The sequence below is a fragment of the Dermochelys coriacea genome, chromosome 7 (genome assembly GCF_009764565.3).
Source record: "Dermochelys coriacea isolate rDerCor1 chromosome 7, rDerCor1.pri.v4, whole genome shotgun sequence".
Classification (NCBI taxonomy): domain Eukaryota; kingdom Metazoa; phylum Chordata; order Testudines; family Dermochelyidae; genus Dermochelys; species Dermochelys coriacea.
In genome coordinates, this window is record NC_050074.1 from 33841484 (window position 1) to 33868341 (window position 26858).

The 26858-nt window shown below is 59.0% G+C and overlaps 2 protein-coding genes and 1 pseudogene across 2 annotated transcripts; 1 reads left to right on the forward strand and 2 right to left on the reverse strand.

Annotated features, from left to right (window-relative positions):
- Window positions 1-1372: 1372 nt before the first annotated feature.
- On the forward strand, window positions 1373-13429 carry LOC119858454 (annotated as a pseudogene).
- A 257-nt stretch (window positions 13430-13686) lies between these two features.
- Window positions 13687-15212, reverse strand: TMEM223 (transmembrane protein 223). The gene is given in 5 exon segments (XM_038410517.2): window positions 13687-13949; window positions 13951-13993; window positions 13996-14202; window positions 14792-14999; window positions 15001-15212. Coding segments are annotated over 5 exon segments (669 nt in total). The 5' UTR covers window positions 15175-15212; the 3' UTR covers window positions 13687-13912.
- Window positions 15213-15652: 440 nt separating this feature from the next.
- NXF1 (nuclear RNA export factor 1) lies at window positions 15653-25806 on the reverse strand. The gene is given in 26 exon segments (XM_038411146.2): window positions 15653-16812; window positions 17275-17335; window positions 17424-17606; window positions 18159-18231; window positions 18366-18408; window positions 18731-18846; window positions 19179-19237; window positions 19712-19819; window positions 19998-20020; window positions 20022-20054; window positions 20290-20358; window positions 20442-20478; window positions 22140-22249; window positions 22338-22424; window positions 22426-22446; window positions 22577-22665; window positions 22771-22840; window positions 22929-22982; window positions 22984-23013; window positions 23342-23446; window positions 23840-23848; window positions 23850-23908; window positions 23911-23923; window positions 24263-24428; window positions 24814-25028; window positions 25614-25806. Coding segments are annotated over 26 exon segments (1902 nt in total). The 5' UTR covers window positions 25644-25806; the 3' UTR covers window positions 15653-16773.
- Window positions 25807-26858: the final 1052 nt, after the last annotated feature.

Genomic DNA, 26858 nt, shown 5'->3' on the forward strand with positions numbered 1-26858 from the left:
ACTGATTTCCCTGGTGGCCCCAGAACTCCGGGGACCTGGAGGTTCCAGATCAGAGTCCCCGCCTTTGTAATGCCGTCACTGTGGTGACTCCTAAACACCACAGTGGGGGAGGGGACAGAGCAGGGGGCCTAGGAGGGGGGCCCTTTAGGGACAGGATGGGGCTTAGCAGTATGGAGGGAGCCTGAGTTGGGCCCCAGGAAGAAGCTGGGGGACAGAGCATGGTTAGGGGGGCAGGGCAAGGTGGTGCCTTCTTGTAGAGTCAGGGCGGGGGGAGTGTCTGTGGGGGGCAGAGTAGGAGGTGGAGGGGGGCAGGGGCTCTGTGGAAGGGCGGAGCAAGCAGGGGTTGGGCCTAGGTGTCTGGGAGGACTTGAGTCAGAGCCGAGGGTGGGGCTGAGGATGGGGTAGTATCTGTGTGGAGGGGAGGGCAGGGAGTCTGCAGAGTGGGAGTGGGGTGGGGGCCAGGAGGAGTGTAGAGCAGGCAGGGGAGCACTATAACAGCTCCCTGACCTGCTGCAATTGCAGCCCCTGGTGCTTTCACTTCCCCTCCCCTCCCCCAGCTGTGATGAATGGTCCTATCCCCTCCCTCTTGAATCTGAACTGTACTAGGGGATCTGGCCTACGCTGTTCACGCAGAGAACCGAACCTGGGTCTCAGCAGAACAGCTCCAGCCCATCCCCATTGTCCCTACCCACACTGCTGCCCTGTGGCTGTGCAGGCCCCTCACTCCTGACAGATCTAGCTGAGGGTGTGGAGAGCAGGAGCTGGCACCGATGCCGCTTGGGGAAGGGTGACTCCAGTTTCACCCAGGGGATCTGAGATCAGAATTGGTCCCTGACCCACTGCAGTCAATGGGTGACTCTCGACTGACCCCAGGAGTCAAGGGGATCAGACAGGGACCCTACATTAGTGCAATGAATGAAAGTCATTGGGGCTGAGTTAGATCAGTGGCTCTCAACCTTTCCAGACTACTGTACCCCTTTCCGGAATCTGATTTGTCTTGCGTACCCCCAAATTTCACCTCACTTAAAAACTGCTTGCTTACAAAATCAGACATAAAAATACAAAAGTTTCAAAGCTCACTGTTACTGAGAAATTGCTGACTTTTACATTTTTACCATATTATAAAATAAATCCATTGGAATATAAATATTGTACTTACATTTCAGTTGAAAGTATATAGAGCAGTATAAACAAGTCATTGTCTGTATGAAATTTTAGTTTGTACTGACTTTGCTAGTGCTTTTTATGTAGCCTGGGGCAAAAACAGGCAAATATCTAGATGAGCTGATGTACCCCCTGGAAGACTCCCAGGAGTATGCATATCCCTGGTTGAGAACCACTGAGTTAGATGACAGCTGAGTGGTGACCCATCATGTCCAGCACTTCCATCTCACCCTGTAAGCCCCCTTCACCAGGAACCAAACTTGGGGTAATTCATTACCATCCGGGTGTTGCTTTGATGGGGGAACACCATAGAAATGCGGTTATTAATACTACAAAGATGCGAATAGGACCCAGGAGTCCTGGTTCCCCCCGCCCCATCTAATCCACTAGACCCCTCTCCCTCCCACAGCTGAAGACAGAACCCTGGAGTCTTGGCTCTCCACCCCATGCACTAACCCACCAGGCTGCGCTGCCTGCACCCATCATTATCAGCAGACAGCTCCGTCTGCTGGGGAGCAGAGAGTTAACACTGCATTTCCTGCAGCTCAGAGAAGCTGTGGGGGCAGGCAGTGCAGGGAGCCAGTGTGGGGACTGTGGGGGGGAACGAGAAGGGACCCCTTTCTCTCCTGCCTCCTACCCTGCCCCATCCCCACGTGAGACCCTCAGGAGCTGGATCCAGCACAAGACCCAGCTTTCCCTGGCACCCGGTGCTGCCCATGGCTCTGGAGTGCCCCCCTGGGCACAGTATCTGTGCGCCTGCAGATTGGGCTGTCCCGAGAATCATACATGCTGCCCCCAGAGGAGCTGCGTTATGGGCACCTGCGGCACCTGGCAGTGGAGCTGGTGGAGAGGAAGGTAATGGGGCTAAGCTGAAGGAGTGTCGAGAAGGGGAGTACAGGTGAAAAGGCCAGAATCCAGGGTGCGGGGATGGGAGGGATCCCCAGAAGGAATCCCAGAGCTGTGCCCAGATGCCAATGGTGGGTCACGGAGACACCAGGGGAATTTGCTCAAAGTCTGATTAGTGCTTGGAATGTAGGGGAGCAGGCGCGGAACCCAGCAATGTCCTGACTTCCAGCCCCAGCTGCTCGAACCTCCCAGAGCCGGGGACAGATCCTTAGAGTCCTGGCTTCCACCCGCCATGCTCTAACCACTAGGCTTCACTCCCCTGCCTCAGCTAGGAATAGAATCGAAGAGTCCTACCTTCCAGTACCTCCCCTATTCTAACCACTAGACTTCACTCCCCTCCCTGAGCTATGAATAGACCCCCCAGGCATCCTGCTCTCCCCTTCTCTAACCACTATTCCTCCTCCCCTCTTGATGCCTGGAGATTGATTTGCTGTTCTCCTAAAACAGATTAAATGAGGCACAGCCTGGGGGAAACACTCGGCTGGAGACTGCGGTGTCCCAGAGGTAGGGTGGCAGATGGGAGTTGCTGGGCTGCCAGGCTACAGGTGGTTCACTCCCTAGGGAACCTCATGGTTCTCAGAGCCCTTGGACAGCACCCTTGGGGGAGCAGGGGAGGCACATGGGGTGGGTCAAGGGGCCTGATCTTACCAGGGAGCCTGCAGACAGGATTCGAGGTCGGGGGGAAGATGATGTGACCCAAATGTTGGATGACTGGGAGATATAGAGCTCTGGTCCAGGTCCAAAGAGGGGACACCCTTAATATTATGGAATGTGAGGGGGTGTCTGCCCTTCTGCTGTGGACCTGCGCTCTCTCATTCACAGGAGGGTGGCTATTCAAAGGTTCCCTGGCACCCCCACATTTCCTTTGTCCCCTGCCCCCTCTCCACCAGTTCCCATCTCAGGACAGCACAGGGAGCACTTGGGGTGTGTGGGGGGGTGCTGCAGCAGCCATGCTGAGTCAATCTTTCCACTGCGGCTGGGGTCAGCAGGGCCCTGTGCTTCCTACGTGCACTCTGAGGGCCTGCCCCCTCCCCGGCTGCCCAGTCCCCCTGCACCGAGCAAGTGACAGAGGAAACCGCCCTAACCAGCAGAGCGGCTCGTTTCCGCTCCGTGCTCACTCATGGCATTGCAGCGGGGGCTCGTCTGTCTGCAGGGAGCGGGGAGTCTCATACAACTAGCCCTGTACAAACAGCCCCCTGCGCTACACCCCAGAGGTGACTGCATCTCAGCGCCAGGCAAGGGATCCCTGTATAAACACCCCACGCAGCCCAGCCCAGAAGCAGCTACCTCTCAGCACCAGGCAAAGGAGCCTTGTGTAAACAGCCACTGCACCCCACCCTAGAGGTAACTGCATCTCAGTGCCAAGCAAGGGATCCTTGTATAAACAGCTGCTGCACCCCACCCCAGAAGGGTCTGCATCTTGGTGCTGGGTGAAGGATCCCTGTATAAACAACCCCATGTCCCCATGTCCAGAAGCAGCTGCATTTTAGCTCAGTGCAGTTACAATGAGAACATATAGCATTTCTGCAACAATGCGAGCATTCGAGAAGTGCTACACCAGTGGTTCTCAAACTTTTGTACTGGTGACCCCTTTCACATACCAAGCCTCTGAGTGTGACCCCCCCTTATAAATGAAAAACACTTTTAAATAATTTAACACCACTATAAATGCTGGAGGCAAAGCAGGGTTTGGGGTGGAGGCTGACAGTTCGCGACTCCTCATGTAATAACCTCGCGACCTCCTGAGGGGTCCCGACCCCCAGTTTGAGAACCCCTGTGCTACAGGAATCCAGGAGGCTGGCATTAGGGGGGGGATTCTATCTGCGCTCCCCTCCCTCTCCCAGTGCGTTGCAAGCCCTGGTAGGCTCCGGACTCTGTGAAAGTTGTGGGCATGGGGGATTGCCCAGCCAGGGAATGGTGCTGGGAAGAGCTGGAGCCCACAGCCTGGGAGCAGCAAAACCTGGAGCTAGAGTGAAGACTTCATGTCTATAATAACTAGGCCTGTTCTGGTCCCATCTTCCCCTGGGGGGAGACGCTAATGTGAGCTCACAGGCCAACCTTTACCAGCTGAGAGCAGGCTGGGCGGCAGGGGAGGGCTGAGGTTACTGTCTGTGTCCCCCATAATTCCACAGAAAGAGCCCATGACTTCTGAGTTCTATGCTTGGCTCAGGAAGGGGAGTGGGATCTAATGGTTAGTGCAGGCCAGGGGGGCCCAGGAGGCCTGGGTTCTAATGCCATCTCTCTCCTAGTTCCCTGAGTACGGCTTCCTAGGGGTGTCAGAGAAGATCATGCTGTTCCGGCACAATGCTGCGTCAGAGAATGTGCTGGAGCACTTGGGGCCAGATGGTGTCGTGCGCCCTGGGGACCTGATTGAGGTCGTGCTGTCAGGTGAGACAGTCCTGGGGCACCAGAGCCTGTGGATGCCAAGCAGGGTCTGGAGGGGAAAGGCCTCAGCTTCCCCTCCCTGCCCCATGTGAGCCAGCCAGTCTCCCACCCTGGGGCAGATCAGAACTGGCGCCCACTAGAGAGGAAAGACCCCTTGTCCTATTCCCCCATCCCATCCAGTCAGTTCCCATGCCATAGTGGCAGATCGGAGCCAGCGGCCCACAGAAGGGCAGGCCCTGGATTCCCATGCTCCCTACCAAACCCACCCCCTCCTCACTCTTCTCTCTCCTCACAGCCTCAGTTTCTTTGGATTTCACTATCCGGCCCCATGTGCTGCTTGTTCACTCCTACAAGGCCCCGGCCTTCTGTGACTACTGTGGGGAGATGCTCTGGGGGCTGGTGCGCCAAGGGTTAAAGTGTCAAGGTATGGAGCAATCTGTGTCTACCCCTTCCCCTCCCTGGGACTGACCCAGTCGCCTGACCCCAACCCTCTCCTGCTTCCTGGGTCCCTCTGGTGCCCATACCCCCATCTCTGTACCTGGCCCGATCCCCTGGGTCCCACTGGGCAGACAATGCTCCCTCCAGATCTCCTGGGTCCCTTTGGCACCCCTCTCCCCAGGCCTGGCTGAATTCCTCAGCCCTTTGCACACCAGTAGCCCCCTCCTTCCAGGCCTGCCCAATCTCCTGGAGCCCCTCTGGGGCTCCCACCCCCATGACCAGGGGACCCAGCTACCCCCATTCCAGGCCTGGCAGGGGGCCAAGTCCTCACTCTCCCTCCCCTCCCCCAGGTTGTGGGCTGAACTATCACAAGCGCTGTGCCTTCAAGATCCCCAACAACTGCCGCAGTGTGAGGAGGAGCCAGCTGGCCAGTCGCTCACTGGGCGCTACCACCAGCCCCAGGACCCCTGGCCTTGGCCAGACAGGAGGGGGCAGCCTGGAGGAGGTAGGAGCCAGGACCCACAGAGCTGGGGGAAGTATTCCAGAGGGTGATGGCTCTTGGGTGTTGGGAAGGTCAAGGACTTCAGAGGCGATGGATACACCCTACAAAGGAATACGATGTCTGCTCTAGCCACTACACTCACTCCTCTCCCAGAGCTGGATAGAACCCAGGAATCCTGGCTGCTAACTCCCTGCAGTGGTGGCTGGATAGGATGGGGAAGGCCAGGCAGAGACCCAGGATAAATCAGAATTGGGGATGGCTGGCAACTTGGCTGGGCCCCTGGAAAGTGGGGTGCAGTGAGGGACAGGGACAGTGCGGAGTTGCGGGGAGGGTGGGGACACTCACCACAGTCTAACATGGACTCTGGTTCCCCTGCAGATCAGTCACTGGAAGTGGGGCCAGCAGACACAGGGCCCTGTGCTGATTGGCCGCCCGCTCTGGAAGGACTGGATGGATCTGAACCGGGTCAAGGTGCCACACACCTTCCAGGTCCACTCGTACACCCGGCCCACCATGTGCCAACACTGCAAGCGCCTGCTCAAGGGGCTCTTCCGCCAGGGGTTGCAGTGCAAAGGTACCAGCAGCTGTGACCATGCAGAGGATTGGGGTAAAGGGCTGACCCCGGGCTGGGACCCTGCCAGGACTGGGGTGAGGGGCCTAACCCTGGACTGGGACGCTGCTGGGATTGACCTCAGAGTCACTGTGGCCCCACTGGGGTATAGGGGTACAGAACCTGGCAACCCAGATTCGAGCTCTTCCCCCATTGCTTCCCCTTTCAGCACTGGAAGCTCCTTCTGATGGCATGTCCGAGCAACCACCCGAGGGAGGTGCCCCCTTTGACTGCTGTCTGTTGACCCAGTGAGGCCTCCCTGCCCTGCAGGGGCCACTTATCAAGAGAACCCTGTACAGGGAGCTGGGAGTCACAGTCTCCGTGGCTTCTCCCCATCCTTCTGGGGCTGACAGGGAACCAGCAGAAACAGTCACGTATGGCAGGGGAACCTACATCACGGGTACAGAGGGAGAAGTGGGGGGGATTCAGGGACAGAGATAAAAGGGAGGAGCTGCCCTTGCTGTAACCAATGCAGCAACACTGCCTGAGTCTGCAAAGAGCCTGAGCCAATTGCTCTGAGAAGGGAGCTACCCCCCCTTTGTTGCAGTGGGAGGTAGCACACAGCCACACTGCTCCAGGACTCCAGCAGGAAAGGGAGAGCTGGATCCCGGCTGGCCCACTGCCCCACCCTGTCCCAGCCCTCAGCCTCTCTCCTCTCCCCCCATAGACTGTAAATTCAACTGCCACAAGCGCTGCGAGCAGTTCGTGCCGGAAGAGTGTGTGGGGAAGGCCTGGTCCCTGGCACAGCAGGTAAGGACGGGCCGCATGGGGCAGGGAGGCAACATACCTAGCACTATCCCATTCCCATTCCCAGCCCCAGCTCTGCCCCCTGCTCAGCTTGCCCACTGGGGAAGCCTGACCCCTCCCAGACTGCCCCGCACTGCTATCCCACAATACATTGGGCACAACCCAGTGACCCTGTTCAATCGGCATTAGAGCTCCACTGCTCTAAGCTTGGCTGGGCCAGAAGCTCCACACCTCATTCCCCTCCCTGTGCTAGGGATAGAACCCAGGAGTCCTGATTCCCCCTTGGGCACCAAAAGCACTTTTCTAAGGAGAGAGCCCAGAGCACTCCCTGCCCTGCCTCACCCCCAGCTTAGTCTCTCCCGCCCCCCACTCTCCTCCTGTCCCCAGCCCCACTCCTCCCCACCCCACCCAGTCCGGCTCTCACCCCCTCCCAATCCCCCATATCCAGCCCTTACTCTCTTATACTGCCTCTGCACCCAGCCTCATGCTTGCTCCCACACCCCACTCTGCTCCCAGCCTTGAGCTCTCACCCAGAGAGGTGTCAGGCTGAAGAGCACCATCCTCACCAGGCCCCAGGCAGTTCTAGGAGCCCCAGGCCCCATCCTCTTTCTGTGTCTCCTCTTCTGCAGGCAGCACAAAAAGCCCAGACCCAATCTTCCCACCTTCCTGGGGCTGGGGGTTCCCAGTGCCTGTGTGTGCCAGCACTGCAGAGGTAGGGAGGGTCAAGGAGGGATACAGGGTCACCACACCCTCAGATTTGGCCTGGTCACCCTCTGGCAGGACAGCCAGGCTCAATTTCCAATTCTAGTCAGGAGACAAGGGGGGACCTGAGCCCTTCTTTGTTGTACCCCTGCTTCCAGCCCATCTGCTCTAACCGTTAGCCACCACTCTGCTCCCAGAGCCAGGCATAGAACCCAGGAATCCTGGTGCCCAGTGGCCCCACTCTAGTCCCTATCCCGCATTGTGTTTTCCCTGCTGGCCTTGCAGAAAGCAGGATATCTCACTCTCTCCCTTCACCCACATAGATGGCGAGAGCCCAGAGTGCCCGTCTAGTAAGCCAGAGCCAATGGAAGGGGAGGCGGATGGGGAAGACACCAGTGGGCACGGGCTGGCAGAGGACACAGAAGAGACAGAGCCCAACCCTGGGACTCTAGAGGCAGAGCTGCACACCAGCCTCAGGTAGGGACCCCCCAAGGATGGGTGGGTGGGCTGTGTGGTTCCCCAAGGCCTGCTGCTCTATAGTACAGAAGGGGAAGGGGATCTCCTATGGGGTCAGCAAACTCAGGAATCCTGGTTCCCAATCCCCGCTCTAACCACCAGACCTCACTCCCCTCCCAGAGATGGGTGTAGAACCCAGGAGTCCTGAGCCCAGGGAGCCTGGGTGGTGGAAGGCTGTGCCTTTGGGGGCAGGGGAGTCCAATATCTGAGTCCTGTCTCTCCTGGCGCTAGCCCCTGTTTCAGTAGCTACATCCCTTGATGCGGGTGGTGCAGTCCTGCCGGCACACAAGAGGCGGCGCAGCGCCGTCCTGCTGGAGGGATGGATGGTGCATTTCACCAGCAGGGACCCCATGGTGAGTGCCCTAACTGGGGACAGAGGGTGGGGTTACAGGAGGGTCAGGGGTCGAGCCACAGGAGATATGGGGTCAGGGGTGGAGCCTCAGGCAGGCTGGAATGCGGGGTGGAGTCAGAGGAGAATGGGAGGCAGGGGCCATGGATGGGCAGGGGGTGGGGCCACAAGGCAGAGTAACAGGATGGGCATGGAGTGGGGTGTCAGGGAGTGGGGCTTGCGGCTGGCCAGGGCTGGTTATGTGGGGACTGAGAGCAGGATGAGGGGGATTATTGGCCATGAATTTCAGGGCAATGTTGGGGGGGCAGCAGAGGTTTGGGTTGGGGGGCCTTGGGATGGGATGGGCATAAGCCCCCAGAATAACATCTCTGTGCCCCCCAGAGGAAGCGCCATTTCTGGGTGCTGGACAGTAAAGTGCCTGAGCTTCTTCCACTGTGGAGAGCGGAGGCAAGTTCTACAAGGTGAGGGATCCCCACTTCGTCCCATCCCCTGCATCCCATTCCCTACAGCACCCTGCTTCCCCTGAGGCCCAAGTCCAAAGCAGCCTGCACTCTCCCCGTGGCAACCCCCCTCCTGATTCCTCACCCCAGAGGAGCCCAGCCACTGTCCAATGATCTTGCTCTTCCTGCAGGAGCTGCTGTTGTCTGAGATCCTCCAGATCCGCCCCTGGGAGGGCTGACACCCTTGGCCCCCAGCGGGAGCCCCCCCTGCTTTGAGTTGGTGACGGAGGCCCTGGTGTACTACGTGGGCGAGCACAGCAGTGAGCGGGAGCCAGGGCAGGTTCTGGGCAAGGGCGGAGGCTGGAAAGGCTGGGCCAGGGCCATCCGCCAGGCCCTATGGCCTGTGAACCCCGAGCCTGACGGCTCTGTCCAGGAGCCCAGTGAGTACTGTGGAGATCCCTCTATAGGCAGCCATGAGCCCCTCACCCCAGAGCCAGCTGCTCTCAGAGCTGGGTGAGGGGTCATCCCTGATTCAACAGCCCCCATGCTGCACTGCAGAGCCAGCCAGACCTCAATGTTGGGCAAGGGATCCTGTTAACGCCTTTGTGCCACACCTCAGTGTGGGGCAAGGAACCTCTGTGTTAACAGCCCCCTGTGCCACACCCTAGTGCCAGCTGCATCTCAGTGCTGGGCAAGTAACCTCTATATCAACAGCCCCTGTGCCATACTCCAGAGACAGTTGCATCTCAGTACGAGGTGAGGGATCCTTGTATAAACATCCCCAGTGGCCATCTGAGAGGTGCTGTTCTCTGCTCCCAGGATAACAGGGCGTGGGTATGAATGTCCCAGTCCCAGCTTGGCCAGGGTCTTCTAATGTCTCCATTGTTTCTTATCTCTGCAGATTCTGACTATGAGTCCCCAGATGACATGGTGAGTTGGAGAGGGTGGCACTGGGAACCCTAGGAGGTGGTGGGGTGTATGGTCTAGCACGGGGAAGGGGATGAGCAAACATGGGGGCTGGTGTTGGGGTGAGAAGCAGGCATAAGGGTGGGTGGCGGGGTGGCAGTAGTGGGAGCATTAGGCCTGGTTTGTCAGGGATTTGCCCCAGTGGGCACCATGCCTCAATCCCCCCAACCTTGTCCTTGTCCCTCACCCCAGGACATCAGCCGTTCCTATCAGATCTTCCCTGACGAGGTGCTGGGCGCTGGGCAGTCGGGGTGGTGTACGGCGGTAGGTGCCTTCCCCGCCCCTGCTCCCCAACCTCCTATCCTGGCTCCCCTTTCCTGTGTCCCCCCCAATAACTCCCCTCCTCTGTGCTGATCCCCCCCACCTCCCCCTTGGACCAAGTCTGGGATCTCTGGGATGTGCACCCCCCCAGGGGCAAACACGTTGACTACGGCTCCCCAGGTGCTGTAGCCATGCCCATCCCATCACTGCCCATGCTTCCAGGAGCATGGTTTGCCCACTGCTCACCTTGGTGTGCCAGTGCAAATCTCCCCCCAGCCCTGTCACACACCCCTCCTGCCCCAGCCCTGCCTCCACCCGAGCCTTGATACCACTGCCCTGCACCCCAGGAAAGCACAGGAAATCTGGCCGGGACGTGGCCATCAAAGTCATCGACAAGCTGCGCTTCCCTCCCCGGCAGGAAAATCAGTTCGCAATGAGGTCTCCATCCTGCAGGTGAGCCCTGGGGATGGGAAACACAAGGACCCTGGTGGGAAAGGAGGGGTGTGTGGAAAAGGGGACCCTTGGGTGGGGGGAACATGGGGGACTCCTCCAGGGACATGTTTGGCTGCCCTCTGACCCCCAGGCCCAGTGGGGGAAACGGGGCAATGGCTGGACAGGCAGCACTCCCTCCCCAATGCACTGGAGGCTTTGTTGGGGCCCTGCCCCCTGGAGGGAGCTCCAAGCCAGTCCAGCACCAGCTACTAGAGAAGGGCCTGCAGGGTTAGAGGCAGGGTCTGAGTGGTGGGGAGGGTTCTTGGGCTGTGAGCAGGGTCGGGGCCCAAAGGCTGGGGAGGATCCCCATTCAGGGAGCTCCATCCTCTCCCCTGCCAGAGCCTGCACTCCCCCTGCGTGGTGCACCTGGAGTGCATGTTCGAGGGCCCTGCCCCGGCTCTTCGTGGTGATGGAGCGGCTGCGTGGCGACATGCTGGAAATGATCCTGTCCAGCGAGACAGGGCGGCTTGCCAGAACCCCTTGCCAAGTTCCTCATTGCCCAGGTGGGTGCCCCAGCTCTCCCCGCCCCACACCACGTGGCCTCACAGCAATCAAGGGAGGACCAAGCAAACTCTTCAGCCTGGTGCTCCCCACAGGTGTCCCCGTCGGGCATGTTAATGATGCTGCACCATCCATGATCACAGCATGCATATTACTCAGAGTCCTTGTGAAAATGTACACACACCACACCCACTGCTCCCCCATGGCCCACCGCTCCCGTCCTGGCCCCCCCAACATGCTGCTCCCCTGTGGCACGCCATTTGCTCTCATGCACTGCTCCGCATCGCTGCCCATCTCCATTGTGCCCCCACTGTGGTCCTGTCACCATTGCATACCACACCCTGGCTCACCACTCACGCCACTCAGCACGGTGGTATACTGTGCACGTCAGCACTGCACATCATTGCATGCTCCTCGCCATCACTGTGCACGTACACACACCATCCCATCACTGCTCCCCAATGCCTGGGTCGCGGTTCACACAGCACTCACCAGCGCATGTGAGCGTGCAACAGCCCCCATGCCACATCCAGTCTGTGCGTGGACCTGTCAGGAACTCCCGCCACATGCAGATAACCACCCCCTCCTGTGATATTCCCCCTGTGCTTGCAGATCCTGTCTGCCCTGCGCCACCTGCACACCCGGAACATCGTGCACTGTGACCTCAAGCCAGAGAAGTGCTGCTGGTCTCAGATGAGCCCTACCCCCAGGTGGGACAATCCCTGCCCTGCCTCCCAGCTCACCTCCCTGGAGCCCTGCCCCTCCTGTTCCACCACCTCACCCTTCTAGCCCCCTCTCCTGAACACCCATCCTAGCTCCGCACCCCACTCTCCCTTCCCCTTTCCGTCAAGGACTGCATTACCAACCTGGGGCTGGACCAGAGCTGGCACCCTCCCTAGAGGGGAAAGGCCCCTACTCCAAGCCAGCCGGTCCCCTCTCAGTCAGGCCCCCCAGCAGGGAAGTGCTCCATATTCCCAACCCTCATGCTAACCTCTCACTCTCAGGTGAAGCTCTGTGATTTTGGTTTCGCCCGCATCATTGAGGAGTCATCATTCCGGCGCTCAGTGGTGGGGACCCCAGCGTACCTGGCACCCGAAGTCCTGCGGCAACATGGCTACAACCGTGCCCTGGACATGTGGGCCGTGGGCGTCATCATCTATGTCAGCCTGAGCGGGACCTTCCCTTTCAACGAGGAGGAGGACGTCACGATCAGATCAAGAATGCAGCCTTCATGTACCCCGGCAGACCTGGGCCAGCATCTCCCTTGAGGGTGAGACCCTCCTACCTCGACCCTGCCCCCCCACCTCCAGACTGCCACCATTCATGTACTCCCAGCAGACCTGAGTCAACATCTTCCTTGAGTGTGAGACCTCCTGTCTCCCCCACCATCCTGCACCCCAATCACACTGCCCCCTTACCTCCAGACGGCCATGTACCTCCGGCAGACCTGGGCCAGCATCTCTCTCGAGGGCGAGACCTTCTGCCCCCCACCACCACCCTGCCCTGCTCTGCTCCCCCGTGGCATGCCACTCGCAGCACACTACCCCTCCCACTGCCCCTGCACCTCCAGAGCATGGCCTGCATGTACCTACAGCAGCCCTATGGCATCTCCAGGAAATTTGGCTGTTGCAGGCCTCTGGCAGCCAATGGCTGTGCTCCCTGGGGGGAGGAGTGGGGAGAGGTCTTGGCCTATGTAACCCCCTCCTTCCCTCCCAGCTGTCAGCCTCATTCCACCAGCTGCTGCAGGTGAAGCTGAGGAAGCGACTGAGTGTGAACAAGGCGCTGAACCACCCCTGGCTGCAGGTACCTTCCCTCCACCCCTCAATCCCTATTCACCCCACCATATCCTGCCTGCAGATACCTTCTGTCCCACAATCCATACCCCATAACACACCTCTTCCATCCCCTGGCACTGTCTAACTCCACGTAAACTCCCTCCACCCCAGAACTCAACACCTGCTCAGCTTCCCCCCAGTCTCCAGTCCCCTCTCCCAACAGTAAATGGCTAACTCAACCCCCTCCCTAGCTCTCCCCATCCCCTGGAGATCCCTTCCTCAGTACATGGTGCACCCTTGATAGGAGGAGCCTGGACTCCCCACAGCACCTGTTGATGAGCTGTCTCCATGCCCCCCCAGGATTTCCAGACCTGGCTGGCCCTGCGGGAGCTGGAGACCCGTGTGGGGCAGCGCTACCTCACCCATCCAAGTGACGACGCCCGCTGGCAGCGCCTCGCCCGTGAGCAGGGGCTGGCCTGGCCATCAGGTCTCACCACTCAGGCCCAGCCTGGAGGAGAAGGGGACAGCGACAATGCAGGCGAGGGAAGCGTGAGCCCTCCCTCCAGGATTCACTGCTCATGGGAAAGGGGGAGGGGGGCTGGGACCCCTTAGCATCACATCGCCCCCATAAACTGATTTCCCCAAACTTAGTGCCATGTGATCTGTGCAGGGTGCGCACCCATCTTGCTGGAGCCTGTTCACACATAGGGGGTGTCACAGGCTCAGATTCTCCTGCACAAATGCTTCCCTAGCTCAGACCCCTCCAGCACAGGTCCACCATGATGCATGCCTCCCCTTCCCCCATTGATTCTTTCCACCCTAGTATCCCCAGTCCATCGCTCCTTTATCAGCTTCCTTGCATATGAACACCACCTCCCAACCCTGCCGGCCCCAGATATTCATGGCTGGCAGGGAGTTCACAGCAGCTGCTCCAGTTTCACTTTTATTTCAAAAGCACACAATTGGAGCCCCATCCCACCAGGCCATAGTGCCCCCTTCAATGGGGGGACCTGCTGTCCTTGGGGAAAGGCAGGAGGTTGGTGGGAGTGTGTGGGGGTAAATCTGTCCATTGCCCCCAATCTGGGAACTCTTCTTTAACTGTCCAGCGGCAACCCCCCAGGATCCTCCAGCAGCGGGGAAGCATCCTCATTCCCCCCATCACAGCTTCCTGTAAGCCCCCACAGTGAGGTCAAAAGCTGGGGTTGTAGACCAGTCCCTGCTTGTCCAGCAGAAAGTAAAGGGCCGCCCCTTGACCTTGAGGGGAATCATGGCAGGCACCTCAGAACGATGGGCCATGCAGGAGACCTGGCGCAGGGGCACTGTAAAAGATGAGCTCAGCCCGAAGGGGTAGTAGGTGCTGAGGGTCACATCCCGTCCCCCCTGGCGCAGCACAACCTGCCACACCGAGCGGCGTGAATACATGAAGCCGGCAGCCACAATCAGTGAACTGGGATGGGGGGAGAAAGAGAGAGAATGAAACCCCCAGATGCCATCCACCATACCAGACTGGGCTAGCAGAGGGCTGTAGGTTGGGAGGCACTGGCAAAACTTGGGGAGGGAGCCCAAGGCTGGGATACCAGGGGGCTGCAGATTAGAACTGAGGGACATCAGCAAGGCTGGGGGCACAGCCTCCCCATCTCCCAGCAGCAGGATTTGGCTCTGAGTTTCAGAAGCCTGATTCCACTCAGCTGCTCAGGTGGCCCAGGCGCAGCTGCAGGGCGGAACCAGGCTCGGGTCCCAGATCCCTCTTCCCCAGGGCAATGACCCAGCTCCCTGTCATGACCAACCCCCCCGGGGCAGACTCTCTCTCTGCGGAGAGAGGGGAGAATCCCATTACCAGCGTCTTCGGTTCACGCTTACCCCAAGGCTTATCCCGCCCCGCTTCCCCAGGATGCGAGGACTGGAATCACCAGTTCCCCCCGCCTGAGTGCTGTGCTGTGCTCCCATAGACACTGGGTGGGAACCCCCACGCCCCTCTCTCCCGGGGCCCCCCCGGCTCGGGGGTCCCTCCGCTCGGGACCCGCTCCCGGCTCTCACCCACGGTCAGACAGGACACGGTGGAAGCCCGTAGCGCCACTTGTTGGAGGCCGGGGTTGATCGAGGCCCCACCGGGCAGGGTGGGCGCGGGCCGGGCGCTGGCCGCGGGCTGCCCCGCGGGCCGCAGCGCGCTGAAGGCGAAGTGCGCCAGGTACGCCCAGAACACGAACTGCCCCGCGCAGAACAGCCCGAGCAGGCGGAAGAAGCGGGGCGCGCTCGTGCCGGAACAGCAGCAGGTCCCGGGGCACGTGCGTGTCCAGGGGGGACGCCCCGCGCGCCGGGCCTGCCAAGCCCCGCGCACCGCTGAGCCGGGCCCAGGGGCCCCCCGTCCCCCACGTGCAACAGCGCAGTCCCCACAGCCGCAGCTGCCCAGCCCCCGCCATCTCTCCGCTGGAGCGCGGGGGCGCCTGGGACTTGTAGTCCTCACGACTTCTCTCAAATAGGAAACCGGCGCTTCTGTGTAGGGGCAGGAGGCTCCTCCCCCTTACCCACAGCGCCTTCTTACACTGGGGGATGGCGGGGAGGGGGAAGCCACCCCGCCAGGATGGACGGTGGAGAGGGCTTTGAAGGGGGAGAGGGCCTGGGGAAGCAACTGGGATGGGGGGGCGGGGGGAAAGATGACCTGGAAGGGATGGTACTGGTATTGGGGGGTAATATGGAGGGGGGGACTGGGATTAGGGAGGAATGTAGAGGGCCTGGCAGGGGAGAGCGGAGAATGGAGGACAGGGACCGGAGGGGGGGACTGGCCTGGGGAAAGGACCTGGAAAGGATGGTACTTGGATTGGGGGGCTACATGGAGAGGCCCTAGAGGAGGGACTGGGGAACAGGAGGGGATGTATCCAACAGAGCCTTCAGCCGAGATTCTAACAAACACCACTTTATTGAACACGGGGGTCCTAGCACATACAGCCACAGAGAAACAGAGGGCAGTGGTGCCCAGCTCTGCCCTGCAACAGTCTGCTTCAGCCCAAAGATTTAGGGGGTGATTCCACAGCACAGAGATGTACAAGCAGGAAGGCGTGCTGCTAGAGGGTGAAGCCAGTACCTTCCCCCATGGGTGTAGGAAAACCCCTGGTGCCTGCTACTCCAGTGCTGCCCTGGCACATAGGAATCTTGCAGCCCCACCCTCAGCCCCTAGCTCCAGGGTGGGGAACAGGGGAGAGCATAGCCAATGACAAGCCCATTGCTTGTCATTGCCCATTGCCCAATGACAAGCTGAGAGCACCAACCTCTCCAGGTCCCACACAACCCCACAATCCCATCAGCACCCTAAGGGAAGCCATGTCATCTTCCTGAGGCTGTGCCCCATGTACCCACACAGCAGCTGCTGCAATAGAGAGCAGGCAGGTGGCAAAGGCCTGCCAGGACCTGGCAGCTCCTCTGTCCATCTCTCAATCTCAACATGCATGAGACATGTTCTCAGGGAGATAGCTCCAGGGCCCTTGCGGGTGCCTTTCCCCAGAGAAGAGTGCAAGTCCATTTGTGGGAATGGGGGACTCTAGGGACTGTGAACACCACAGGGTTGAAGTCTGAGGGCAACTTGGCTCATCTGCTTGGAAAGCGCAGGGGCTGTAAGCGGTACACCTAGCCCAACTCACTGAAGCCACTCACAAGACTGCTTGTTTTAAAACATACCAAAAAAAAAAAAAAAAGTCATTTTCCCCCTCCCGGCTAAAAGCCTGAGGGAAAGGATTCTGGCTCTGTCCTCCAAGCTTCTGGGTGCCCCAGCAACACCTGCTTCTCAGTCTTGCTTCCACTGCTGCTGGAAATGGCTGGGGCTGCAGGCAGGACAGCATGGCCAGAACTGTCTGCATCACCCCTGGCTCCATGGGCCGGCTGCAGGGGCTCCCCCTTCAGAGTCCAAGCCCCATGGTTGCTCCCAGCGATGAGCCCCCACCTTTGTCATTTTAAACTTTCATTTATTTACAAAAACTGTCATGGAAAATAAAACATCAGTGGTGGGGGAACTGCAGGGTCGCTGCTCACTTGAGAAATGCCACGTCCGGGATCTTCCCCTCCGTCTGAAAGAGATTAGGAACCAGTCACTGGGACTCTGGGCATTGCAACGCCCCCATTGCCCAGGGAGAGGCTGCATAGAACCCCTGCATCCAAGCCCCCCACCAATCTACTAGACCCCACTCCTCTCCCAGAGCCAGGGATAGTGTTGACACAAGAGTCCTGACTCCTAGCCCAGTGCCTTCTCCACAAGACTGTCGTTTCCTGTGCCTATGAGGTGCCTGGGAGCAGAGAATGATGGAGCCAGGGCTGCCTTCCTCAGGGGGCCTAGGAAAGAAGATCCTTGTGGGGATAGAGAGGGGTCAAGGTATCCAAGGTGGCTCCTGGCCCCATCCCACCCTCAATCTCTGAGCACTGAGGCCACTGGTGGGGAACAAACATGCCCCTGGCTCCTCCCCTCCCCCTCTCTGGTGCAGGATTCTGACCCCAGGCCCCAGGGATGGAATCAGATCCAGGCACTGGCTCACCTTGAGCTGGGTGAAAACCTGGGCTGCCTGGCTGTAGTCCCAGTCATTGTCCTGGAGGCACCTAGGGCAGAGGGACACTGTCAGTGAGCAAGTGATAGGCCATGGGGCAGCATCAACCCTCCCCACAACCTTCCCCAGGGCCTACTTACTTTTGGGACCACTCGACGTTCATGCCAGACTGCATGGCAAAGGCCTGTAGCATCTCTTGCTGCTCAGCTGACAGCGTGGGCACAGGGCTGGACGAGGGCGTGGGTGCTGGCATCACGAAGGCCTTGCGGATCTCTTCCGTGTTCGCTTTGCGCACAAACAGCTGGTCGTTCACAATGCACAATCTGAGGGGGTAGGGAGAGAGGCTTTGGCGGGGGATCCTCATCCATTCCTTCCCCCAGAGCCTGGGGGCATAGGGGATCCCATCCATCCCTCACTTAAGAGCCCTCATGTGAGGGGAAGATCTCTCCTCCACCCCCCCACCCCACACATACAGAGCCTGGGTGGAGGGGAAGGGCACTGGGGGGATTTCTCCCCCGCAGAACTGAGGAGGGGAATGTGGGGATTCCCATTCCCCCCTCCACACCCTGGGGTGAGGAAAAAGGATCTCCATACATTGCCCCCTCTCCCACTCCTTGTGGGAGATGGGAAGGTACTAACTAGGGGGAACCACCTCCATTGGTCCACCTGCCATACACATACACAGGAGGGGCAAGGCACTGCTGGGGGGAATCCCATCCATCTCCCCACCTGGGCATGTGGGGGGAGGGACAGGCTATCAGCCCTCCCTCCGAGAGGCAGCAGCCTTGAGTCTGTTCTACTCCTGCACATCCAAGGGGATACCGCTGCCCCCCCCCCCCCAGCTTCTGTCCCCAGTGTCCCCTTCCCCCACTTACCCTGTGATACCAGCCGGCACAGCAATGAACATGCGGGTGAAGCCTCTCACCACATCCCGGGACTTGCCATCCACTGCACACAGAGAGAACAGAGCCCAGTGAGGTGGGTATGGGGAAAGAGATCTGCCATGGGGTGAGGGGGTCTTAGCAAGGAGAGGTGCAGGGAGGAGCTTGGAAATGGAGGGTAGGGGTCTTCTGGACACTCACCTTCTTTGAAGACTCCATGGACAGCAAAGCACAGCAGGGTGTTCTGCAATATGAGAGGGGGTCGTGTCACTGAACTGCCACCCCCACACCATGCCCATGGCCCAAGGGACCTGCCAACGCTGCCCCCCCCCACTGCCCGACCACTTCCCCTCTCTCCCCCACGCTGCCCCCAGGGGCACTCCCCCCCCACCCCACCTCACAGCACAGCCCACCCTGCTCTCAAGGTGGGGGCACTCTCCCCCACCTCCCATCCCTCCCACCGCACTGCACAGCCTGCCCTGCCCCAAGATAGGGACATTTCCCCCCACCCTCAACCCCCCCCATCTCAGCACAGCCCACCCAACCCCCAGGACAGGGGCACTCACTGTCTGTGCACAGACATCCACCACAAAGGAGTTAATGTCATGCTGGGTCTTGGGCAGCTCGTTGAGGAAGGCAACCACGTTCAGCCTCGTATGCTTGAGCAGTTTGAAGCGTAGGGCTGGAGGGAGGAGGGGGAGGTGAGACCCCACCCAGCTTGACAACCCAGTCACAGCACCACAACCTCAAGTCTGCCCTGCACAGAAACCCAGACCAGGAGACTGCAGCGAGTCTGAGCTGGTCACTTGGGGGAGGGGCGGGGAAACTACCTGAGTGTAACCAATGCAAAAACGCTGCCTCAGTCTGAACAGCCTGAGCTGATCCTTCAAACAGGGGCTAGAGCTGCCTCTAGTGTAACTGACACAGTGATGCTGCCTGAGTCTGCAGAGCGCCTGAGCTGATAAGAGGGGAGTGCTGTTTTGAGTGTGATCGATGCAGCCCCTTAGCACTTACTGGGGTCCTTGAGTTTCTTCACATTCCTGCTGCCCTTGAAGTATTCACTCAGGATGCTCCTGTTGAGAAGAGATGCCCAGTGAGTAGCTGGAAAACAGTACCCTGTAGCTCTTGCCCCATCAGCCCCACAGGAAAATGCAATGGAAACCTTCCTCTTACCCGACTCTTCGCCTCTCCCTGAACTTCACAAATGGGAACAGAAGCAGTCTCACCCTACTGCACAGGGCAGGGGTGAGTCCCATTTAACAGAGAAAAAACAGGGCACAGAGAGGGGAAGAGAGTTGCCTGAGCGGACACCGTGAGTTGGGGTCGATCCAGAAATAGAACCAAGAGTCCAGGCTCCCAGCCCCCTGCTCTAGCCAGAAGACACTATTCACCTATGAGAGCTGGGGATAGTACCCAAGAATCCTGACTCCCAGCCCCCCACCCCCATAGACTCACAGCCCTCCTGTGCAGAGGATAGAACTCAGGGGTCCGAATTCTCAGCTCTGCAGTCCCTTGGGAGGGCAGTGACTAACCCCTAGTGGACGCACCTGGAGGGGTTCTGCGAGAGGAAAGGGATGCTGAGGGAACAGCAGGCCCCATCGTGGTAGGCATCCAGCAGCCCCTGCCTGTCGCCAGAGTCATATACAGAGTAATACCTGCCAGGAAGAGAGCGTGTTAGCAAAGGGTAGCTGTGCTGCTAGGACACTATTCCTGCCCCAGAGCTCTCCCCACACCTGAATGCCCTCTGCCCGTGACTCTGGAACAACATGACCCATATGCCCCCCTCCATTCTAGCTCCCTAAATAACTCATCCCCCCACATCAAGGTACTTACTGCTGCAGGAAGCGCAGCACCAGCACCCTTGAGGTCATCTGAGCCGAAGTAGCTGCCCTGTGGGTCAGAGAATGCGCCAGTTAGTACCTTGGCTTGGAGCCCTTCCCCCCAAAACACCCTTGCCCCTGCCCCAGGGCTTGCCCTGCTGGCAGTAGCAATTAGTGCCCTGGCTCACAGTCCATCCCCTCTCCACAGCCCATGAGTGCCTTCCCCAGCCTGGCACCAGGGCCCATCTGTTGGCCAGAGTGATTAGCGTCCTAGATTAAAGTCCCCCACTCCCTGGCCCCTTTACCTTGCAGGGTGGGAGGGTGGTGGGTGCTTCCACGTCAAAGACAATAGGAGGGGGGAGCTCATGGCCGTCCTGCAGAGAGGCAAAGGTAGAGCAGTGAGTGCCCCAGCAATGGGTCCTGAACAGGGCAGCCCAAGTTAGCGCAAATCACTCACCAAGCGCAGAAGCTTCGGGAACCGCAGTCGGATGGAGCTGTCAAAAATGGGACATGAATCAGTGAGGCAGCAGGGCCAGCCTGGCCCCCATGGGGCCTCCTTCCCTCCCTGACCCCACCCAGCACTTTGGACCCACCCCCATGCCCTTGGCACTGACTCTGCAGGCCACAGAACAGGACTGTTCCTGTGCCCACCACACTCCCCCTTACCCAATGCAGCACCCCTTCTCACCCCAGCAGGGCAGGGACCCAGCGCTGAGGGGCTGGATGGCAGGGACAGAGCAGATGCCCCAAGATTCTTCACTAAGGTGGGGAGGGAAAGAGACCAGGGCTTTACAACATCTTCCCCCTCTAGATCTTGGAGCCTTGGCAGATTACAGGCCCAGAAACACTATGGGGCTGGTGCCACATGGCTGAAGGGCTCCACACTTACCTGGCTCTTACTCACCTATGCGGCTATTCTCCAGTGAGGAGAGAGTGGGGGTGGGGAGGGAAAGACAAGGGCAGGATGGTGGGGGGAGTGGACATGGATTCCCACTGATCATGGAGTCGCCGTCATGCAACCAACTTACAGCAGGGGGAAGCTTCCTGCATCAAGGCCCAGATCTAATTAATGTCCATGCCATGGCACGCAGGGCAGGAATGACAGAGGAGATGGATGCAATGGCACAGAAAAAAGGAGGACAGAACAGAAGGAAAGAGGGATCCGGGAGCCCAGGAGCAGAGCCTCTTCCTCCCCTGCATGGCTCCTCACACCTATCCCAGAGTATTGGTGCTGCAGAGGCTCGAGGAAGACTCGCTCTGGGAGAACACAGCATTCTGGTCAATGGAAAGCCCGGGCCTCCTGCTCCTGCTCCTGCTCAGAGCCAGTCCTAGCCATGCCTGCTGCCATGGCAGGACCTGGGGCCACTGATGGGCTTGTGTGCAGCTGCTCACCGAGAGCACGAGAGAACAACGTAGCATGTGCCAGGCCCTTACACCAGGAAGGGCCCCTCTGCGCCGACCGCTGTGCGGTCTAGTTTGGCCCACTGCACGGCTGTGCCTGTCTTAGGTTGTTCCTTCCGTGAGGAATCTTACCCGTCTCTGGCTAGCCAGCCATCGTTGAGGGCCAAACAGGGGGCGCAGGGACTGGCAATCACAGCAGCTCCGGGAGCGCTTGGTGCAGAGCGATATGGGGGGGCATCCCCCTAAACATCCATCAGGGGGCAGAGACAACAAACCCCTCCTGTGTGCGACTAGGGAGAGCAGGTATGGACAGTGGCTCTCCCATGGCAATGTGGAACAGGGATATTAGAAGAGGCTATGCATCCTGGAGTCCCAGTGCCCAGGGTGAGGGAGGAGGAATGGGGAGAGAGGGGGAGAGGAAAGTAGTGTACAGGCAGAGTCTAGCTGTTACTTTACGGGAGTAGAGTGCATGTGGTGAAAGGGAGCAGGGCTCCGAACTGACTGAAATAAAAACCACATCATCAGCCATGCAGCAGTCAGGTCCCATGCGCCCAGGGGGGCTCAGAGCCTCAGCACAACCAGAGAGGGATGTGGGGAGACAGACACTGTCACTAGAGCCACTGGCAAGAGGAGCCGGGATCCAGCTCCCAGCAAGGAGATGGCATCTTCGTTCTACTGCATTGCCCCGCACCGGGCACGAAAGGCCAAGTGATTGGGGCCAGGTGATCCACAGGCCCCAGAGGCTGCCACTGACCTGACATAGCTGGACTGGTCCCGGAAATTGTTGCACAGAGGGTTTCCATCTAACCATAACTCCTCCAGCTTGAGCTCCTTCACCTTGTCCAGCTCGCACTCAGACTTCAGCTGTGGCAGGGAAAAGAGCAGAGGGGCAGACACATGAGCGCAAGGCCGCAGAGGGGTGGCCGGACCGGGGATGGTGGCAAGCACCTACCTCATTGCGGGTCAGATTGAGGATCTTGAGATTGGTGGCTTTCTGGACCAGCTCTGCCAGATCATCCAGCTGGTACAGCTTGTTGCCTGGTGAGATTCAGCGAGAGCAGCTGCAATTGCAGAGGGGACAGAGAGTCAGAGGAGGATCCAAGGCAGAGCTACCCATCCCCAGTTTGGTGGCAGGGCACTGAGTGCCCAGACTGAGGTTCCAGGAAGCCCGCCCCCGGCCCCCCCCCTCACCTCCGGGATGTTCTCTTCAATGATCTGCAGCACGGCCTGCATGCAGTTCCGCCGGTTCAGCACCACATCAATGTTCTGTGCCACCAGGTCTGGAAAAAACAAACAGGCTGAGCACCCCACACCATGGCCCTACCCGTTCCCTCAGCACCACTTCCTCAGTACCAGCCCCCCACATCTGCCAGGAGAACACACACCTGGGTCTGTGCGAAGGTTCTTCAGGTCCAGGGCCTGCTGGGACCCGTCGTATCTCTTACTCATGGTGACCTGAAAGCACAGAGACCATGGGTCAGAGGGGACTGGCTGCAAACCCTGCAGAGCCCAGTGGGGGCACAATAGAGCTAACCTGCACCACTCCCTTCAGCTGCTCAATCTCCTCTGGCTTCAGCTCCTTCTGGACAGACTGGGGGTGGAGATGAGTGGTTGACAATTAGCACCACCTGGAACAGAGGCAAGCTGGGTCACAGAGGGCAAGAGCCAACACTGGGCAGGAAGCCATGTCAGGGTTCTAGTAGGGTGGATGGGGGTGCCCACAGAGGGGGCCCATGCAGGGCAGAGATGTGTTTGTCAGGCTATGTGAGGTCCGGACACAGGCATGTTCCCATGCTAATTCAGGCAGAAGAGAGTAGAGACCCGGCCAGGCCCAAGGGATCCCCCGGGGAAAGGAAGGCACAAGGCCAGTTCTAGGCATTACATCCCTTCCTCAACATGGGGGTCTTTCCAGCCAGGTGCCAAACACAGAATGGCCCAGGGGAGGGAGAATCATACCTTGTAATTGTCTTGATCTGTGATCTTGCGGGACAGCTGCTTGAGCGCATTGGCTGTCGTCATGTCCTCAATATAGAAGTAGGCCCGGCTTTGGTCGTAGTGGAACTGAGGGGAAAAGACAAGCAAGTCAGGGAGCTCTGGTATCCTCCGCCCTGTCAGGAAGAACCTGGCTGAGCTACGCCTGCCTACAGGCATTCCCATCCCGCAGCTCCACTGGGGAAGGTGAGGCACAGGGAGACTGACTCACCCAAGCCTGCATAACAAGTCTGTACCAGAGCCAGGAAGAGCACCCAGAAGTCCTGACCTAACTACTAGTGCCCCCCTGCTACAACCACTAGACTCCACTTCCCTCCCAGAATTAGTAATTTAACCCTGCCCCCTCCCTCGCTGCTCTAACTCAATAGACTCCATTACCTTCCAGAGACTGGGACAGAACCCAGGAGTGCTGACTCTGTCTCCCTGCTCACAGCCTGCATGACATCTCAGTGCAGCTCTCACCTCCACTGGAGGTAAAAGGGACACTGGACAAGTTCTGGAGGGAGCTCAGAAGCCATGACTTTTCATACTCTTTCCATAAGGAATCTAGGAAAAAAAGGCACTTGTAAGTAGCATGTCAGTAAGCTGGCAGCAAACTATGGGGCTGGGAGCTAGGGAGGTTTTAGAGAGTAGGCCTGTGTGTTAGGAACCAGGAGAATCAACCAATGAGCAACAGGGTCCTTCCCCACTGCCCAGGGAGCTGCCTGCTGGTCAGGCACCTGGCAGCCAGGCTGGACATTATGCCCCCTTCACAAACTGAGTCAGAGGGACAGGACGGCAAGGTGACCTGCAAGGGATGTGCCTGGGGTTACCAGGATGTGCCAGAGCTATGGCGTAGGGGCTTGGCCAAATTCCCTGTTCCCTCCCTCACCCTCCAGCACTCACTGTGACCTTGTACCACCTCCTCCGGCTGCTGTTGCGGCTGGCACTGCCACTCCGGTCCTGGGGCGTGAGATCTCGTTTCACTGTGACATGGATGTTGGTGGCACCTCCCCGGCCCCGGCTGTGCCAGTCATCGCCTCGCCTGTTCAGCCGTGGCCCATAGGGAGTGCTGGGAAGCAAAGGAATACGAGAGCTTAGCGTTAAAGATGGGGGGGGGGGAAGGTACCTTGAAAGCTAAAGGGACCCAGAAACACCTGAGTGAACCCAGTGGTCATCGCTGCATTGGAATAAAATCTTCGCAGCAACCTCCAGACATGGAGGCCCTATTTATACAAAGCACAGTGACAGTGCAGCTTTCCCCTGCTCCCCAATCAAGAGTTGGAGTGGTGCTGGTGCCCCCTGGAGAAAAATGGCCCCAGATCCCATTCCCTGCCTCCCTGAGCCAACCAGTCCCCTCCCCTTGGGGCCTGACTGAAATTGGCATCCCCTAGAAGGCATCCCACCTCCCTGAGCCACTCCATCACACACAATGCCCAACAGCACCTCTCACTCACTATCTGGTTCGAAGACTGTCATGGGCATCGCTCATGGGAACATCTCCATCACCCTCCTCCAGCTGACCAGAAGGGCTGGGACCTGCTACACCCCGGTTCCACGAGCGGTGGTTCCCCTCACTGTACATCTTGCCTCGGAACGGTCCCCGACCTTTCCTCCTCCTCCCAGCGAAGCCCCCACCACCACCTGTGCCGCCCACACGGTCATCATGTTCTGTGAAGAGGGGCAAAAGGAACATCAGACATAATCCAGGGACTGCCCTCTTTGAATGCTTGACACATGGCAAACTGCCTACACTAACCCCTAACCCTCCTGTCGCCTCCACCTCTTCCCAGTCCAGTCCGCAGGGCTCCCAACACCCGCCAGCATTTCCACTGCACCCATCACCCCCAGAGCCCCTCATCACCCTGCCCTCCCCCCAAGCTGGGCGGGGAGATAGGGAACAGGGATTCCCCAGGAGCTAGGGAAGCCCGAACTAGATCACAACAGATACAGCCTCCAGCCAGCATCCCCTCCGCACTCCGCAAGCCCCCCCCGAGACTGCACAGACCCCCCAGAACGCAACCCCCAAAGCCCCGCCCTTCAACCCTCTCCCCTCCAGACCCCAAAGGCCCGCCCTCTCAGAGGCCCTCCACCCTTCTCCCCTCCAGACCCCAAATGCGCCACCCCCCAGCCACCTCTACCAGCACCGCCCTCAAGCCCTCTCCCCACCCGACCCAAGGCTCCGCCCCCCTAAACGCCACCCCCAAGAGCTCCCAAAGGCCTCAGCCACAGTCCACTCCGCCTGCCCGCCCCATCAACTGTACCCCCCTTTCCCTTCCTCCGCCATCGAGGGGGGGCTCCGCGCGCCGCTGCTGGGCGGGGGAGGGGAAGGATAATCTCGCTAGTTAGCCGAGCGGAGGAACCAGGCAACGATTCCAACCGCTCGGCTCCGATCTGCGGCCCAAGCGCATGCGTAAACAGCCTCCCGGAAGCTACGCATGCGGTGGGCGGCCCGACTGAAGGCATTGCGCATGCGTAATTCAGCAGCGTCGGACGCTTTCTGAGGGGAGAAGTTACGCGTGCGCTGAATTCCGCCTCCCCCAATTTGTTTCCGAAGAGGTGGAGACACTACGCATGCTCAAAAAAGCCGACGCTCAACGCGGCTCAGAACGCTGTACTGCGCATGCCCACAAAAGCCCCCTCTCTTTCCTTTCCGTAGTATCAGCGGCTGCTGGAAGGGAGGGAATCTTAGGGACAGAGCTTCGCCTGGCACGCGGGTTCGAGTCTTACCTGCGGCAGCCAGGACTCCCAACTTGATCTGTGTTCAAGTTGCATCCTAGCAGAGAATGTTGCTGTGGGACCACTAACTACCTAGATCATCTGCCTTTTCTCCTGTCCTACACCCCCAAGGTCCTGGGTTCAAGTCCCACCAGGGGATCTTTGGCTACATTCTGTGGCTGCAGCTTCATCTTTAGAGAGCTGCCCTCTCCTGCCCCCATTAGCCTCAGTCCCTGGGACCACCCTTGTGAAGGCCCCAAACAGGTGGAAACCATTATGAACCAGACCAAAATGAAATCAGTTCCCCAGATCATTTTATAAAATAGAAATCTGGCGATTTTTATGGGGGCCAACTTTTTTTTTTAACCCTTGATTGGCATTATTTGCAACCTCTTTGGGGCACAGGTTGTCTCTGCTCTGTTTTTGCAGTGCCAGCACAACAGGGCCCGGGACTAGGGTTCCCACGCACTACTACAAACCAACTAATGAACTAGAGGTGGAAAGTGGGAGGTACTGAGCCTGTAGAGGAGCAACTGGTGGGATGGACACTTTCCAGGGCCCTGGGACTGCTAGAGATCCCACAACCAGAACAGGCATTTCCCAAAAACATGCCCCAGGCAGTATCTTTTGAGACCATAACATATTAAGTGACCATATCACATTAATGCTTTAGGTATCACTGTGGGCCAGGGACTGTATGCACTCCATGGGGGGAGGGTTACCACAGCTCGTGCAGGAACCAATACCCAGGTGGCGATTAAGATGAATTACTTAAGACCTCCAG